Raw genomic sequence first — 18,304 nt, forward strand, 5'->3', positions numbered from 1 at the left:
GAGATCCCAAGATGACCCTCATGACCTAATTCCATAATAGTATCCCTCAGAGCAAAAGGGGGAATAATCTTATCCTGTTTTAAAATTAAACCATTCTCAATAGCTAATTCATCCTGTATTTTCGAAAAACTCATCATTTCACCGGAAAGTTTCCTTAATTCTGGCCAACCTTCCACAACATATTTCTTTACAGCATTTAATTCAACATCCTTTTCCATTTCTGAGTTCCAAATATCCTCGCGAAGAACAGATATCCCACCATGTATCAAGTTCACATCATGAGCAGTGAAAGCAACTTCACAATCATCATCCTGATGAACAACTTCGCTTAACAACAGGTAGTCTAGACATACAATCAGCGTGCATGTTTGCTTTGCCTGTAACATACTCTATGCTAAACCTGAATGATAGTAATCTCGATGATAATCTAGCTAAGCGTGCAGACATAGATCTACCACCACCAGGAGACATTAAGAATACAAGAGGTTTATGATCGGTCTTGAATAAAAACTCAGTACCCCACAGAAAACTCGTAAAATGCTCTGCACCCGAAACGCAAGCAAGAAGTTCCCTCTCAATGACTGAGTAATTTTTCTCTGCGTCTCTTAATGCCCTGGAAGCATAGGCTACAATCCATTCACTGCAATTGTCTTTTTGAAGTAAAACACTACCAATACCTAAATTACTAGCATCTACCATAACTATGCATTTTTTCCTTGGAATGAAAGGTTTCAAACATGGAGAATGAATAATACATTTTATTTAAATTTTCGAAAGCTTCTGACATTTCACCTGACCATATGAATTTTGCATTTTTTTTAAGAAGGCATCTAAAAGGATCAACCTTGGCAGAATAATTGAGAATAAACTTTGCATAAAATTCAGTCAACCCAAGAAACGCAATTAACTGTTCCTTTGTAGAAGGTAATGGTGCATTGATAATACTTTCAATGTGTTTTTGTTTGGATCTGATGCCATTCCCACTAATTGTATTTCCTAAATATTCCACTTCCTTTGCTTTTATTTTGCACTTGCCTAATCAAAGAGTGAGACCTTTTTCAGATAAAGCTGCAATAACATTATGCAAGTTCCGGTCATGATCATCATCGTCCCCCCCATAAACCAAGATGTCATCCTGGAAAGCAATTGCACCTGGTAAACCTTCCAGAGTCTCTTTCATTACCCTCTGAAACACTGAAGCTGCGCTTGCCAATCCAAAAGGCATACGACAGTAGCTAAAAAGACCTTCAGGTGTGATGAAGGCTGTGAAATTTTTAGAATTTTCGGACAGAACAACTTGGTGGTATGCGCTTGCCAAATTGATACATGAAAAAACGTTAGCATTAGCTAAAGTGGACACCATTTCATGTAAATTTGGAAAAGGATGAGCATCAACCCATATGGCACTATTCAGGCTGCGCAAATCCACACACAACCTGAGATCGCCTGAAGATTTCACCGAAATCACTATGGGAGAAACCCATGGAGAAGACTCTAGGTTCTATAATGCCCTCATTGCAAAGATTCTTTAACCTGTCTTTCAATTTATCCCTGTAGGACAAAGAAACATTCCTTACTTTATGTCGAATAGGAATAGCATTCTCATGCAACTTAATCACATGTTCAAAACCTTGGTATTTCCCCAATTTACCACTGAAAACACCTGGGAATGTTTTGATTAAATTGTCAACAGAAGAATCCTCGTGCTGATTGAGAGAGTCAATTCCAAAAAACGGGGGGTTTGGCTCTAGGATTGAGTTTGATACTCAAAACATGTTGGTGTGGCCAACCAAGAAGTGATTTCCCTGATTTAGCGACATGTATTTTGCTGAAAGTATGTTGTCCAGAGAATTTAAGGTCAAAAGAAAAATAACCAATTAAATCAATCTTGTGTCAAGTGTAACCCACTGGAGACACATCAGGTTGAGAAAGAGATCTATTGGGCCAATTCTCATTAAAAACTTTAGCAGAGATGATGGAATACCAAGTACAAGAATCAACTAAAAACCTTAAATTAATTCCATCAACATTGATGATACATGAAGGAAACTTTGACACTTCACCATCACTGCAGATATTAATTACAGTATTGATCTCATTTTCATCATTGTCATAAACCGCATCATCATCATTTACACACAGTATATAATTTACCTTCCTGGAGTTGGTCTTCCAAAACTTACTAAAATGTCCTTTCTTATTGCATTTCAAACAGATCTTATCAAAGGCTGGACAGCCTTTAAAGTTTGCTAGGTGACTATTGCTGCCACATCTGAAACATAGAGTAGGAATGCGTCTTTCAACTCTTGTGTTAGGATTCTTAAATTTTCCATCTGTTTTTTCCGATGAATTGACCCTTTGATTGAAATTTTTCTTTTGCTTGTCATTGGAATTGGATTCCTTGTTAATAGCAAATACATCAGATTTTTCATTCCCTCTAATCTCTTTTACAAACTTCTCTGAATGTTCAATAGATTTTGCAATGTCAATAGCAGCGTTTAATGACAAGTCAGACGTGGACCACAACTTTTCCTGTACTTTTTTGCTGTTAGTACGCATTAATATTTGATCTCTCAAGACTTGTTCATATGAAATATGTTCAAAGGCACATGAAGCTGCAAGAGACCTTAACGCTGACACATAGTCTTCAATTGCCTCATCAGGTTGTTGTTTCTGTGAATAAAATATTAATCTTTCCATGACTACATTTTTTTTTCCCCAAATGCAGATTAAGTTATGAAAAGGCATATTGATAAACATTAATCCTTCCTGGATTAATTAAAGCAGGTAAGGTTTTAAACTCTTTTAGACCAAATCCCCCTAGACAATGTTTTAATAATGACAAATTCCTTTCAGGTTCGCCGTCATCCCCTTCTAAAACCTCAACATACGCGAGAAAAACTGGTTCCCATACCTCCCATGACATTGGAGGTTCACCGGATGAAGTAAGAAATGAAGGAGGTGGAACAATACCTGAAATATTGAAAATGATATAATAAATTGAAAGTACAACACAATATATGTGAATAACTTATTCTATAAAGTACATCTATACATACCATTTTTAATAATAAAAAAATAATAATAATGGTAAAGAAATATCAATACAATACCTCCCCTCAATACACTTAATGAAATATTTACCTTCCTGAAACTGTTTTCACAGAAATAAGATGATAGCTGAAATCAGAAAATAAATCCACAAGGTATTTGCTGCAGAAAAACGTTATTGTATATATATTTGCTGAGTTAATATTTGCCGCGTACACAAACTTACTGTTGCTACGAGTTTTGCTGGTTGCTAGGTAGCACGTTGTATGATGATAAACAAAATGGAGGCACGCCCGCAAGGGGAGCGTGATGACGTTCAAGTAAAACGATGAATAGATTATGTGCTGGAATGCTTTGCACTGGAACACTCGAAATGATGGTGGTCGCTGGAATACGACTTCATCATTCGTGTAAGAACACTATGTGCATACGTGCTTGAAATTATGCTGCATATAAGATAATCTGTTTTCTTTTTTTTTAAACGGGAATGAACGATTCACTGTACGATGATGCAGACAGTCACTTTACTCCAAGAATAACACAGTCGTCACAGAAAGTAATTGCCCCAGGATTAAACCGATATGCTCATTTATAAGTTCCTTCGTTTAAATAGTTAACGCACTCATCAAGGCGTGAATGTCTTTGAAATTGTCTTCGCAGCGAGACCGTCAGCATGAAATATAAATGTTATATAGAAACGCTAGGTATTGCTTGTGAAATAATCATTCCAAGTAATATTTATGTCTTCATTTCCTTTGAGGTGAAAATTACGAAAGCACAGTTCAAAGTCATTTAAAAGAAAAGAGAAGCATGTCTGTACTTACAACGTCTTCTCGTAGTAAAGTAATGTGCTTGATATCAGTATGGTAGTTCAAGATATTTCGAGCAGCCCAGATGTCCGATAATTATATCCGATGGTATTGGATAAAAAAAAATAATAATATATTGAAATTCTCAAAAATAATGAGCAGGCTGATTCCCTCTCGTCGCCAATTGTGGGAAAAGCTTGTTCATGGGTGAATAAAACACGAAGAATCAAATCAGGTCCAGGAGCAGTTTATTGCATCTCTTCATGTCGGAAGGTCAGTTCATAATGACCATACCGGACACACTAACTGACCCCGTAAACCCCAATGTATTCAAAACAGAACATGTTTAATAGAGCGTGACTAGAATACAAAAGAAACACAAAGGAAGAACGTGATCTCCACGAGCACAGAAACGTGCTCGTGGAAACCATGCTGAATGCTTCATACAACAACTATCTTTCTGATGTGAAAGGAAATTGTTGTTTTTTCTAACACACAACATAATTTAAGTTCCAATAAATTAACTTTATAAATATTTCAAAATATGTCGGCAGTTAGGAAAACACAAATTGTCGTTTTTCATTGTAATTCTAAAGTGTGATAGAAACAGATTAAACAAGCATTTGTAATGCAATAGGTCTCGCATTTGGAAAGTTTGAGCTATTGGTATTGTAAATTACAAATTTTGTATTTATGTGTTGGTTTTGAAAATAGCAAAATTAATAGCTTTGTCATTAACATTGCCAATAGTTTTAACTTTTGCAAATGTGACACCTATAGCATTTGTAATGCAATATTTACGTGACTTAGATGTATTGATATTACAAATAACAATGGCTTTTAATTTTTTTTAATAATTAATACTTAAATAAAAGTTATTGTAATTTATAATGGCAATAGCATAAACTTTTGTAAATAACTTTTGTGAAGATTATGTAAAGTGTATTTTATTGTGACGAAAATCCAAGAACAGAAGTGAAATATTAACATCTTTTTGTGACATTTGTAATAAAGCTTGAAACATTGAGAGAACATATTTGAACCAGTTGTTGTTGAATGGTTGCACAGATTGATGCTGTGGTGGCGCTGAGTGATGTTGTGGTGGCGACGAGTGATGCTGTGGCGCTCAGTGATGCTGTGGCAGCGCATAGTGATGTCGTGGTGCCCCTGAGTGATGCTTTGGTGGTGCTGAGTGATGCTATGGTGTTGCGATAGATCGATAGGGTGAGTGCGTTAGATAGATGGAGGGAGGGTGATAGAGGGAGGGCGATAGATAGATAGAGGGAGGGCGATAGATAGAGTGAGGGCGATTGATAGATAGAGATAGGGCGATAGATGGATAGAGTGAGGGCGATAGAGTGAGGGCGATAGAGTGAGGGCGATAGATAAAGTGAGTGCGATAGATAGAGTGAGTGCGATAGATAGATAGAGTGAGGGAGATAGATAGATAGAGTGAGGGAGATAGATAGATAGTGAGGGCGATAGTTAGAAGGCGATAGAGTGAGGGCGATAGATAGATAGAGTGAGGGAGATAGAGGGCGATAGGGCGATAAAGTGATGGCGATAGATAGAGTGATGGCGATAGACAGATAGTGAGGGCGATAGATAGAGTGAAGGCGATAGATAGAGTGAGGGCGATAGATAGAGTGAGGGCGATAGATAGAGTGAAGGCGATAGATAGAGTGAAGGCGATAGATAGAGTGAGGGCAATCGATAGATAGAGTGAGAGCGATAGATAGAGTGAGGGCGATCGATAGATAGAGTGAGGGCGATAGATAGAGTGAGGGCGATAGATAGATAGAGTGAGGGTGATAGATAGATAGAGTGTGGGCGATAGATAGATAGAGGGAGGGCGATAGAGTGAGGGCGATAGATAGAGTGAGGGCGATAGATAGAGTGAGGGCGATAGATAGAGTGAGGGCGATAGATAGATAGAGTGAGGGCGATAGATAGATAGATAGAGTGAAGGCGATAGATAGACAGATAGAGTGAGGGTGATAGACAGATAGAGTGAGGGCGATAGATAGAGTGAGGGCGATAGATAGAGTGAGGGCGATAGATAGATAGAGTGAGGGCGATAGATAGATAGATAGAGTGAAGGCGATAGATAGACAGATAGAGTGAGGGTGATAGACAGATAGAGTGAGGGCGATAGATAGAGTGAGGGCGATAGAGTGAGGGCGATAGATAGATAGAGTGAGGGCGATAGATAGATAGCGTGAAGGCGATAGATAGAGTTAGGGAGATAGATAGATAGATAGATAGAGGGAGATAGATAGAGTGAGGGCGATAGATAGAGTGAGGGCGATACACAGAGTGAGGGCGATAGACAGAGTGAGGGCGATAGACAGATAGTGAGGGCGATAGATAGATAGACAGACAGATAGATATACAGATAAATAGAGTGAGGGCGATAGATAGTGGGCGATAGATAGATAGAGTGAAGACGATAGATAGATAGATAGAGTGAGGGCGATACACAGATAGATAGAGTGAGGGCGATAGATAGATAGAGTGAGGGCGATAGATAGATAGAGTGAGGCCGATAGATAGAGTTAGGGCGATGGATAGATAGAGTGAGGGTGATACAGTGAGGGTGATAAATAGAGTGAGGGCGATAGATAAATAGACAGATAGATAGAGTGAGGGCGATAGAGTGAGGGAGGGCAATAAATAGATAGAGGGCGATAGATAGATGGCAAGACTTCTGGTGACCAAACAGGAGCTTAAATGTCATATTTATGTCTGTACCACTTACATTAAAATGCAGTTCATTCAACTAAGATTACCCCTTACTAGAAGGTGAGTGCCCTGCTGTGGCATTTTACTGGGTTCCAAATATAATGTAAGCATGTAAAAACATTGAAGAGGCCTTCAGCGTGACAAATACAATTTTTCTTTTTTTTAAACTTTATTTTTTAAGATTTTCTCCATTTACAGTACAGGTGTATTCCCACAGGCAAAAGTTCAAGCAATCTATACATCACAGAACACTATTACAGTAATTATAATGGTGCCACATGGGTTGATGCTATTGTAGTAATGCTCTTCTGAGCACACAAGCATAGCAGAATATACATCGTCGACCATCAATAAGTCCATTTGATTAGAGCAAGTTCATGCATATATCAGCACCACATCTACAGCAGGACATTAATGACATTCTACTAGTCATAATACAATTATGCACATTTCTTTTTCCCAGTGTCTATTGCAGTGCCAAGCAGATATTAACAAAGGACACGTTTTGTAGCATAGCGGCCTTACAAATAACATGTTTTACAACTCAGCAGCAGAGCCAGCATTTGCCTGGTCCTCATCATGTGATTCACTATCGTATTTCGCAAGGTATCCCCGCAGGGGGTCCCATACATCCTTAGGTCTGCTGCGCACTGGTAGTGTTTCCGCATAAATTTGATTTTGATCTTGACTGTAGATAATGTCATTCAGCCATTCCTTAAATTTTGGGGCTCTCCCCCTTCCCCACCGACATGCAACCCTTCGCTTCGCTAGCAGTAAGGCAACATTGACAAATTTCCTAACAGGTTTTGATGCCCCCATCGTATACCCTAGAAACATAATGAGTGGATCTCTATCTATCATCCCTTCTATCATCTCTTGGAGCGCCGTATGAACCTCCGTCCAGTATTCAGATATCCTCGGGCGCTCCCATGCTAAGTGCAAAAAGCCCGCACCATCCACCCCACATCTATCACACCTGTCATTGTCAGCCAGGTGAAATCTCAATTTTTTTGCTGGTTTATAATATAGTCTCTGCAAGAATTTATAGTGTATTATCTTGAGTCTGCAGCTAGAGGAGATGTTAGCGGTGATATCGCAACAGTAGGCCCTTTGCTGATCATCAATGTCAACCCCCATGTCTTCGCTCCATTGTATACGAGCTCTACACTGCGTTTTCACACTTTGTTTCCTAATGTCCCTATATATGTGGGATACTATGTGGCGTCCGTCTGCCGACGTTAATACAGTGTGCAGAGGCAGCGTTGTTTCGGGCTCTTCAGGGAACTGTGGTAGTATATTCCTCAATCCTTGTCGTAGTCTGATATAGTAGAATAGTTCAAGAGGCTTGGGTTGAATATCCTGAAAGACCTGATCCCTACTTTTAAATTGGCTGTTCAGGAAGAGGTCACCCCATTTTTTAATGTCAAGTCGACGACACATAATTTGAAACCCACCTTCCTGCAACAATGTCAGTTGGGGATGATATACGAGAGGTAATTCCGGCGAGTAAAGTATCGGGAGTTGCAACATTTTACGAATCCGCCGCCAAGCGTCTACTGTACACGTCACCGTCGTGAAGGGTGTTTCTATGGCTTCTACAGGGGCATGTATTACTCCTTTCAGGGGTAAGGGCCGTGCTATCCAATCCTCAGCCGCCAACTGAGGCATAAAAGGGGTCGGTGCGAACCAGTGGTATGCGTATTGTGCTTGCGCGCTCAAGTAATATACAAGAAAGTCAGGCACGTCAAACCCTCCATTAGCATATGGTTGAGTAATTACAGACCATGCCAGCCTCGGTTGCTTGCCACCCCAGAACAGTCTTAGCAGTTCCGATCTCAGTGTTTTAAAGAAATATGCACCCGGGTAGTAAGGGATATTTCGAAAGAGGTATAAAAACCTTGGGAGGATAACCATTTTTATGAGCGACGCCCTCCCCGCCATAGATAGTGGTGGTGACAGCCAGCGAGTGACATTGTCGGTCAGTTTCGTGATAGCAGTGCCATAGTTCAACCTTATGGTTTCTTCCTTTTCTATGGTCAGCTGTATACCCAGATAATGGAGATCCGAACTGCACCAGTCTAGTGGATAGTCTAATTGAAATCGGGTCACTGCCGGAGTGAGTGGAAAGAATTGTGATTTCTTCCAATTAATTTGTACGCCTGACTCGCGCCCAAACACTATAAACTCGCATAGCAATGGATTGAGGTTAGTTCGGGGATCAGTGACATAGAGCGTCAAGTCGTCCGCATAGAGGGACACGTCAATCTGCCGCTGGCAACACTTAAACGCGCTTTGCTTATGGAATTGTCGAATGCGACATGCCAAAGGCTCAATCGCGATGGCGAAAAGCAAAGGGGAGAGCGGACATCCTTGCCTAGTGCCTCTGGTGATAGAAATCGGGTCAGATAGCGCGCCATTAATAAGCACTCTCGCCGTTGGTTTATTGTAAAGCACTCCAATCCAGTCCACAAACAACCTAGGAAGGCCCATCCTGTTCAATACCGTTATCATATAGTCCCATTCGACTGAACCAAATGCTTTTGTAGCATCCAAAAAAACGGCAGCCACCGGGACTTCCGGTGCTATGGTTCGTATCAGTGAAAAAAGGGTGCGTAAATTATGAGTGGTGGACCTTCCAGTTACAAACCCAGCTTGGTCCGGGAGCACTATTGTGGTCATTAAAAGAGATAACCGAGTCGCCAATATTTTGGCCAAGATCTTTGCGTCGCAGTTTATGAGGGAGAGCAGTTGGTAAGAATCACAATCTGAGGGGTCCTTCCCGGGTTTTAGAAGGGAGGTAATCACCACCTCTCGCATTGAGCGTGGCAGTATCCCTACCTCTAGTGCACCTTCAAAAACCTCCTTCAGAACTGGGGCCATTATGTCCACGTAAAATTTATAAAATTCAGCTGGGAGGCCATCTAGCCCGGGGGCTTTCCATTCTTTAATGACATTATGGCATCCCGCACTTCGTCCAGCTCTAAAGGGGCACTAAGAAATTGTCTGTGTGCATCACTAAGCCAACACAATGCCACCTCACTTAGGAAGTCATCAAACATCGCGTCTCCTGATCGTTTTGTATGGTATAATCCTCTGTAATGTGTTGTAAAGCGATGTATGATACTCCCAGTGTCCTGGCATTTCTTTCCCTCCGGTGTAATCACCTCAAGTATGTGTGTGTTATAACGGGGATTTTGTGTGAGGCCTGCAAGTGCGCGTCCTGGCCTTTCACCATCGCAGTACCTCCTAGCGGTCCAGTGTTTACCTCTGAACTTAACTTCTCTAGCTGCCTCGGTTTCATACTGTGTAAGTTTATCTCGGAATTCATTATGGAGCCGCCCCCCTACTTCCCGCGTCATTTTCGCCTCCAACTCTGTCAATTCCTGTTCGAGTTTCGTGATAGTGCCTCGAATGTCCCTCAGAACACCAGAGCTTTTGGAGATGCAGTAACCCCTGATCGTGACTTTAAACGCTTCCCAGATCGTTTCTACATCCTCCACGGATCCCTTATTTCTAGGAAAAAATTCTGTTATCTCATCACCTAGTTCCGATTTAAAAACCTCGTCCAGTAGTGCTGTAGGTTGAAGGCGCCATGAGGGCTTCGGTCTTCCATACCCAGGTATGCTGATTTAGACCAATAGTGGGCAATGATCTGATAATGTCCTCGGCAAGTGGCACACCTTGCCTAAGTCCACACTCAACCCCGAGACACCAGACAATAATCCAGCCGAGCCCATGTGTTGGAGTGTGCAGTGAAATGCGTACCTTCTCTATGTGTGGCATGAGTGAACCTCCAGCTGTCTATTAACCCCCCTTCTGCCAATATGCCTCGCAACATCTCACTGGCTCGTCTATTATATTGGGGACTTCCGTCCGATCTATCCATCCCTGGGACTAGCGCTACATTAAAATCCCCCCCCCATATAACATGCATGGAACCTATAGCGATCACCTTTCCCCACAGATGGGCAAAAAAATCAGGCATATCGCTGTTAGGGGCATAGCAATTCACTTTCGTGATCGTATCCATGCCAAGCCTACCCCACATTAAGACAAATCGACCCTCAGAATCTAGTAGGTCTCCGAGCAGTACAAAGGGCACTGTCTTCCTGACTAAAATAGCCGTCCCTCTAGCATATGCAGAATATGAGGAGAATCGTCGAAGCGACGCCCATTTACCAGCAAATGTATGTTTGGCTCGGGGGTTTAGGTGTGTTTCCTGCAATAGGGCGATGTGTATTTGGTGTCTGTCCAGGTAAGCCAACACATTCCTACCCTTTCTGGCGTCGTTCAGGCCCCGTATATTCCAAGTTATTACAGAAATCCTTGACATCAACCTATCAGCCATCATCACAATAAGCAGTGTTACCAAGTCAAGTCAAGTCAAGTCATAGAATTTATATAGCGCACTACATACCCAGAGGGTCTCAAGGCGCTTAGAAGGGGAGGGGGATTATTTGTCAAATATCCACGTTTTAAGTTGCTTTCTGAATGTTAGGTGGTTCTGGGTAAGGCGAAGGTAAGCGGGGAGTGAGTTCCATGTTTTAGCAGCTAGGTATGAGAAGGATCTGCCTCCCATGGTGGTCTTGTTGATGCGAGGTACCGTGGCGAGGGCTTGGCTGGAAGATCGTAGTAGGCGGGAGGGGGTGTAGAAGGACAGTCGTGAGTTGAGGCATTCTGGTCCGATGTCGTAGAGTTATTTGTGTGCGTGGGTTAGCAGTCGGAAAGTGATCCTCTTATTGACGGGTAGCCAATGGAGGTCTTTAAGGTGACCAGAGATGTGTTCGTTGCGTGGGATGTCTAATATGATCCTGGCTGAGGCGTTTTGGATTCGTTGGAGTTTCTTCTGGAGTTTAGCGGTAGTGCCTGCGTAGAGGGTGTTTCCGTAGTCCAGTCGGCTCGTGACCAGAGCATGGGTGACTGTTTTCCTTGTTTCGGTGGGGATCCAGCAAAATGTTTTTCTGAGCATGCGAAGAATGTTGAAGCAGGAAGAGGATACGGCGCTGACTTGTCTGTTCATTGAGAGTGAAGAGTCCAGGATGACGCCTAGGTTACGTGCGTGGTCTGTCGGGATGGGTGCTTTTCCGAGAGCTTCCGGCCACCAGGAGTCGTCCCATGCAGAGGGGGATGTACCTAAGATGAGGACTTCTGTTTTGTCTGAGTTCAGTTTCAGACGGCTTTGTTTCATCCATTCGGCAACTTCTTTCATTCCTTCGTGTAGGTTAGTTTTGGCGGTGCTAGGGTCATTGGTGAGAGAAAGGATTAGTTGAGTGTCATCAGCGTAAGAGATGATGTTGAGGTTGTGTTGGCGGGCGATGGCCGCGAGGGGGCTCATGTAAACGTTGAAGAGGGTGGGGCTGAGTGAGGATCCTTGTGGTACGCCACAGATGACTTCAGTGGCCTCGGACTTGAATGGTGGAAGGCGGACTCTCTGGGTTCTTCCGGAGAGGAACGAGGTGATCCATTCAAGTGCTTTTCCTTGGATTCCGATGTTATTGAGGCGTTGTAAAAGGGTGCTGTGGCAGACTGTGTCGAATGCTGCAGAGAGGTCGAGGAGGATGAGGGCGACTGTGTCTCCATTGTCCAGTAGAGTTCGAATGTCGTCTGTTGCTGCGATGAGGGCGGTCTCAGTGCTGTGTTTTGCTCGGAAGCCGGATTGTGAGGAGTCGAGGGATTTGTTGGCTTCGAGGAAGGCGGCGAGCTGGTTGTTGACAGCTTTCTCGATGACTTTGGCCGGGAATGGAAGGAGCGAGATGGGGCGGTAATTTTTGAGTTCGGTGGGGTCCGCTGTGGGTTTTTTCAGAAGGGCGGTGAGTTCAGCGTGTTTCCAGTCTTCCGGGAAGGTGGCGGAGTTGAAGGAGCAGTTGATGACATCTCGGAGGTGCGGTGCTATGACGGAGTCTGCTTTGTTGAAGATGTGGTGAGGACATGGGTCTGTGGGGGATCCTGAGTGGATGGAGTTCATCAGGCGGATGGTGTCCTCAGTGGAGATTGGGTTCCAGTCGTTAAGGGTGTTCACGGGGGGAGAATGTTCAGCAAGTGGTAGGGTGGGTTGGTTTCCGGGTTGGTTGTCGAAGCTGTTGTGGATGTCTGCAATCTTGTTGTGGAAGAATGAGGCTAGGGAGTCGCAGAGGGCTTGGGAGGGGGTGATGTCGTTGGAGTTGGCCGAAGGGTTGGTGAATTCCTTGACGATGTTGAAAAGTTCCTTGCTGTTGTGGGCGTTGTTGTCAAGTCGATCCTTGAATGCTGTTTTCTTGGCCTTTCGGATAAGTTGGTGGTGAGTGCGGGTGGCGTTTTTGAAGGCGTCCTTGGTGCTAGTGGTTGGGTCTTTTTTCCAGGCCTTTTCAAGGGAGCGGCAGAGTTTCTTGGACTTCTTAAGATCATCGTTGAACCATGAGGTCTTTTTGCTGCCAGGTTTGCTTTGACGTTTTTTCAGTGGTGCTACGGTGTCGGCGGTGTTGGATAACCATAGGGTGAAGTTGGCGGCGGCTTCGTTTGCGTTAGAAGAGTGGGCTGGGGCGTTTAGAAGGAGTGAGGCGGAGATCTGGTCCGAGGTGATTTTGTTCCAGTTTCTTTGCAGAGTTGGTTGGAGGTGGTTGGTGGGTTTCGGCTTGTTGTAGGTGAAGTGAACGCAGCTGTGGTCAGTCCAGAGGAGGTCCGTAGTGTGGCTGAAGGAGACATGATTGCTGGAGGTGAAGATGGGGTCGAGTGTGTGACCTGCGATGTGGGTGGGGGAAGTGACCAATTGTTTAAGTCCGAGGTTGGCGAGGTTGTCTAAGAGGGTGGCGGTGTTGCGGTCGTTGATCTTTTCGAGGTGAAAGTTGAGGTCTCCCAGAAGGATGTAGTCTTTGGAGGGGAGCGCGTGTGGGGTGATGAAGTCCGTGATGTCTTCACTGAATTTTGCGCGGGGTCCTGGTGGTCTGTAGAGGAGGGTGCCTCTGAGTGTGGTCTTGGGGTCGATGTGGATCTGGAAGTGAAGGTGTTCGGAGTTAGCGAGGTTGGCGTCAGAGCTGGTTGAGATGCGGATTGATTTCTTATGGACGATGGCGATTCCTCCTCCTGTGTGGTTGGCGCGGTCCTTGCGTGTGATCTTATAGTCTTCAGGGATGGCAATGGTGATGTCTGGGGCGGAGGAAGCGTTCATCCAAGTTTCTGTTAGGAAGGCGACGTCTGGAGAGATGGTGTCTAGTAGGTTCCATAGGTCAATGGCGTGTCTGTGGACCGATCGGGTGTTGAGAAGGATGCACTGTAGGTGGTTGGGGTCGAGAGTCTGTGGTGTGATCGTAGTGGAGATGTTGACGGTGCCGCTGAATTTGCAGGAGTAGCAGGAGAAAGGTCCATGGGTGTGTCCAGATATCAAAAGGATAGCATATACCAGTACTTCAACTGCCCGAACCCGTACCAGGCAGTGTAATAGCACCTGCACCTCATACCCTCTCATAGAATAATGCCCATACGATAACCGGTTTCCCATCCACTTAAATCTGGAAGCCAGGTAACATCTTCCGTTTTTAATCAAAATAGAGATATCCATAAAATTCCCCCCTCCCCTCCCCCACCCTTACGTAGAAAATGAACATCTAGTGGCAAATGAGCAACAAAAGGCTGTGTAATAACACAGTCCCATCCGTCCCCCAGTATGCCGCCCCCTCCCACTGAAGCATCCCCAACTTGCCAGCGTCCTCTTCCAACCCCCACCCCATTTTCCCACAAACAACATAACCGTCAGTAGAACAACAGTAGTGAACATAGGGGAACACCCAAGGGGGAACAACTCTAGGTGGTCACACATCCACCCTCCCCCCCCTCCCGTGCCTCGATCCTAGACGCCCCGCAGGCAGCGGTCAAGGAGGCGTGGTGGGGCCTGGAATATATTACCACCGGAACTCTCGAACCCAGTCTGCATAGTAAGCAATCAACGTCCCCATTCTCGGTATCCCGTGTGGGATAGCAACAGTTGGCTTCAGTGGTCAATCATAGCACTAGGCTGTCCTCATGGAGATTGACTCATGCGTCCTCATCAGTCTCGATTGGATTGTCTTGGTCTGCTGGTCGCCGTCCAGACGGTCTGCGTTGCTCTTTCTTCAATGCCTTTAGGTAATCTTCCACCTGCTGTGGCTTAGTGAAGAAGCGTTGCCTCCCCTGGTGCGTCACCCGAAGCCGGGCCGGGTATAACAGGGCATAATCTATTTCTGCGTCGCGTAGTTTCTTTTTCACTGTGATGAATTTCCGTCTCTCCTCCTGAACCATCGGGGTGAAGTCCGGATAAATGGAGAAGGTGACGCCCTCGTAGGACAGAGTTCTTTTAGTTCGAGCCACCCGAATTTCATTTTCATTCACATCCACCTGTAAGGCCGCGTCGCGATCCCGATAGTTTAGTAAGCGAGCAATTATGGGACGCGGCGGAGCTCCAGGCTTGGGCTGCGGTCCGAGGGAGCGGTGTGCTCGTTCCACTATGAACTGCGTGGAGAGGGTTTCTGCCCCGATGGTTGTCAACAGCAGCTTTTCTATGTAGTCCTCCATACGCCCCGTGTTGGTGGACTCCGGAACGCCTGTGACGCGTATGTTATTGCGCCTGCTGCGGGCTTCCAAATCCTCGTTTTTCGCAGCTATAGTTCGCAGGAGATTGTCCATTCTTGTAAGTTGCGCTGTATGGCCTGCCGTGATGTCGTCGTTCGCTGAGATGCGCCGTTCCGTCTCCCCTATTCTGTCTTCATGCTGATCCATTTTATGTACAATGGCATCCATCCTGGTCGACATCTTGTCCACTTTGTCCACTACTGTGGCAAATCCATGCCGTATTTCTTGCAGGAGTTGTTGGACATTGATGTCAGTGGTAGCTGACCCGCCCGCCGCCTGATATATCCCAGCTGGTGCTCCTTTCTCCACGGTGGAAGTCGATCCTTTTTTAGCAGGATCAAAGGTTAGTTTAGGTTGGTGGGGATCTTGCTTCCCCATCTTTGCTCCGGTCCAGTAGCTCCCACCTCCTGCCAAGCCTCAGTGAGACAAGGGACCACACCTTAGTCTAAAAAAGAGTCAAGCATCCGTCCGGTGCACCCTCAGGCTGGCCGCCGCAGTTTTTTTACTTAGGGATCTCAGTGCCGCCCAGTAGGGAGGTACGGCCGGTGGGTGGTATAGCACAGCCGAGCAGTGTAGTAACCCCTGGTCGGTAAGTCCGTCTGTTGTCACACCAGCAAGTAATGTAGGTGCGGGGATGCGTGCTTGGTTAGGCAGGGCAGCTCATTAGCAGTAAGCAGCTCTCGAATGTTCTTGTGTTTGACTATTTGTTGTACAATAGGTGGCCACTGACTCTGGTGATGGGTGTAACGTCTCTACATTACCCGCTCACTATCCATGTAGTACTGCCATCAACTTTTGCGCGCCAAATTTATAATGGGCAGATCATCCGCCGTTTCTGCCCGTTTTCGCGGCTATCACCAAGGGCTCCCTCAACTTCTGGCCTCTATAATTCGTGCTGGCTATCACTCGTCACATCAGTGGTCCGCTATGAAGGCCTTCTGTAGTCACCCGGCAATACGCCTCTTCAGACCGCCATTATGTGTGTCCCGTAGTCTCCCATGGTAGGCGTGTGCCGAGGGGTGAATCCGCATTTAAAGCACAAGCGGTATGTCCCGCCGCACCTCACCTCTATCCCGCGTAGCGGCGATTCCCTTCCGATCGTTGACGTGCTCCGGCGGTAGCTGGGATTGCGAGGCCGCCGCGATAACACTCGAGCACTTTGTCCGGAGGCGCGGCCTATCTTGCACGTGTGAGTCCGCGACCTTTCCTGGTCGCCGCTGCCGCTTGTAGTGCTCCCCACAGTCCAGCGGCGCACCTGGGGAAAGTTCTAGGTCTCGAAAATTGCTGATGCAGTTGTCCGTTCTGAGCCAAACTTTCACCGAGTGCTGGGGAAAGTATGTTGTATCACTTAGGGTAGCTCCAGCTAGATTCGGAGCCTGTATATCAGGATAAATGGAGGATATCAATCCAGGCTTCAGGAGCCTCACCCTAGGGCGGCCATTCAGTCGTGCGCCCTCTAGCGCCCCCGCCAGCGTGACAAATACTAATTGCAAAGCATGTGGTACTCCTTCAAAAACCATATGATTAATGTGGTTTTAGGTGGCCAAACTTCATCTTGTAAATTACTATTCTTGCCCGCAGCGCCAGCAGTGCCGAAAGCACAAAGGAGGCAGTCCCCGCTCCCGGAGGAGCCAGCACCACCCGCCAGAAAGTCGCACAGGACTCCATTGCCCAGGAGCCCGTGCGCGACCTGCTCACCACGGAGGCACGCCCACCCACCCTCCGGTGCTCATAACACCTCGCCGGACCCGCTGCCGCGGGTCCCGCAGCGCCAGCAGTGCCAAAAGCACAAATGAGGCAGTCCCCGCTCCCGGAGGAGCCAGCACCACCCGCCTGAAAGTCGCACGGGACTCCATTGCCCAGGAGCCCGTGCGCGACCTACTCACCACGGAGGCACGCCCACCCGCCCTCCGGTGCTCATAACAACGTCAGGTAGACGCAGCGCGTGACGCAGCGCGGGAGCAACGCCGGACGAAGCCCGGACAAAGGCTTCTGTGGCCGTCCGGGGACGGAGGAGGACGGGACGGGCCACATCGTTAACATCTTGATAATTAACAGTAAGAGATTAGATCCATCTATCAAATACTGGGCTAAAATTGGACTTTAGAACATTATAACAGTACAGCCACCCATCCTACATCCACAGGCTGCATGGGGAAACGAAAATTGATGGAGGGGGAAATGGGCCGGACAATGTCCAAAAGCTACGTAAGAAGAAAAGAATAGGTAAAAGGGCGAATCACTCTGCCACTAATGATGTAATTGATCGCATTGATATACTTGTGGAGGAGTGTAGGGAAATCCTCGACACTAATCAAACTGTGTATCCTGAGTTAGACAAGGCTGGGGCCAACCAGGCCATAATTAACGTTTCCAATGAGCTACCAAAAATACCGGCTATGTTTAAAGCCAAACGGAAGCAGAAAACTCAGGAAAATGCAGACATCCTTCTAGAGGTATCCCCTAATGAGCTGAGCGAATGTCCTACTCCTGTGGCAGGGTCTAACCTTGTTGATCCTGAGTGTGACACTGAGCAAACTATAATAGCTCCTCACATTCCTCTAGGAAACAGGTGTGCAGTTTTAGCAGAGGTTCATAATGAGCCTCCCCCTTCCACCAATAACTCTTGTGCCAGGGGCAAGTCATCACCCATGGATATTGGTACTCTATCCAATTTGGTTATTTTATTAAAAGATGAAATAGAGGCACTGAGGTCATTAATTGTTAACTTAACCACTCAGATCTGTGAAAAAGATAGGGCTATATTAAATCCAAAAATCAAAGTGGGACAGCCAATTTGTAATCCAATCCCTGGGAGAATTGACGATGTCAGTAAAGTTCCCCAAGGTAGATGGGAAAATCAATCTAATACCAAGACAATGGGGAAAGTAGCAGATTTAAACACTAGAAGCTCTGTGCAGAAAGGGAGGGACAATGGCCCACCTCCCAGAAGCCTTAAAAGCAATGGGAAGGGTTTATTGTCCAGCCAAACTGCTAAGAGCCCAGTAGCGCCTCAATCAACCTCACCCAATATGACTGATGGTTTACTAACCCAAGGGGTAGGTATTAAAATGAATCGCCATTACAAATCTGACCTTAATAAAAACAAAAATATCATATAT

General features: G+C 45.6%; 1 protein-coding gene across 6 annotated transcripts in view; it reads right to left on the reverse strand.

Annotated features, from left to right (window-relative positions):
- Nucleotides 1-786: 786 nt before the first annotated feature.
- LOC144791525 (uncharacterized) overlaps nucleotides 787-18,304 on the reverse strand; it is an 826,098-nt gene continuing 808,580 nt past the window's right edge. For all 6 annotated transcript variants that reach the window (XR_013602413.1, XR_013602419.1, XR_013602415.1 and 3 more), the window contains one exon: nucleotides 787-2,973. Coding sequence is in view for 2 of the 6 variants with exons in the window: in XM_078666239.1 (XP_078522365.1) it covers nucleotides 2,875-2,973 (99 nt within the window). In the remaining 4 variants the exon portion in view is untranslated. The remainder of the gene's footprint in view (nucleotides 2,974-18,304) is intronic.

This window comes from Lissotriton helveticus, chromosome 11, assembly GCF_964261635.1.
Source record: "Lissotriton helveticus chromosome 11, aLisHel1.1, whole genome shotgun sequence".
Taxonomy (NCBI): domain Eukaryota; kingdom Metazoa; phylum Chordata; class Amphibia; order Caudata; family Salamandridae; genus Lissotriton; species Lissotriton helveticus.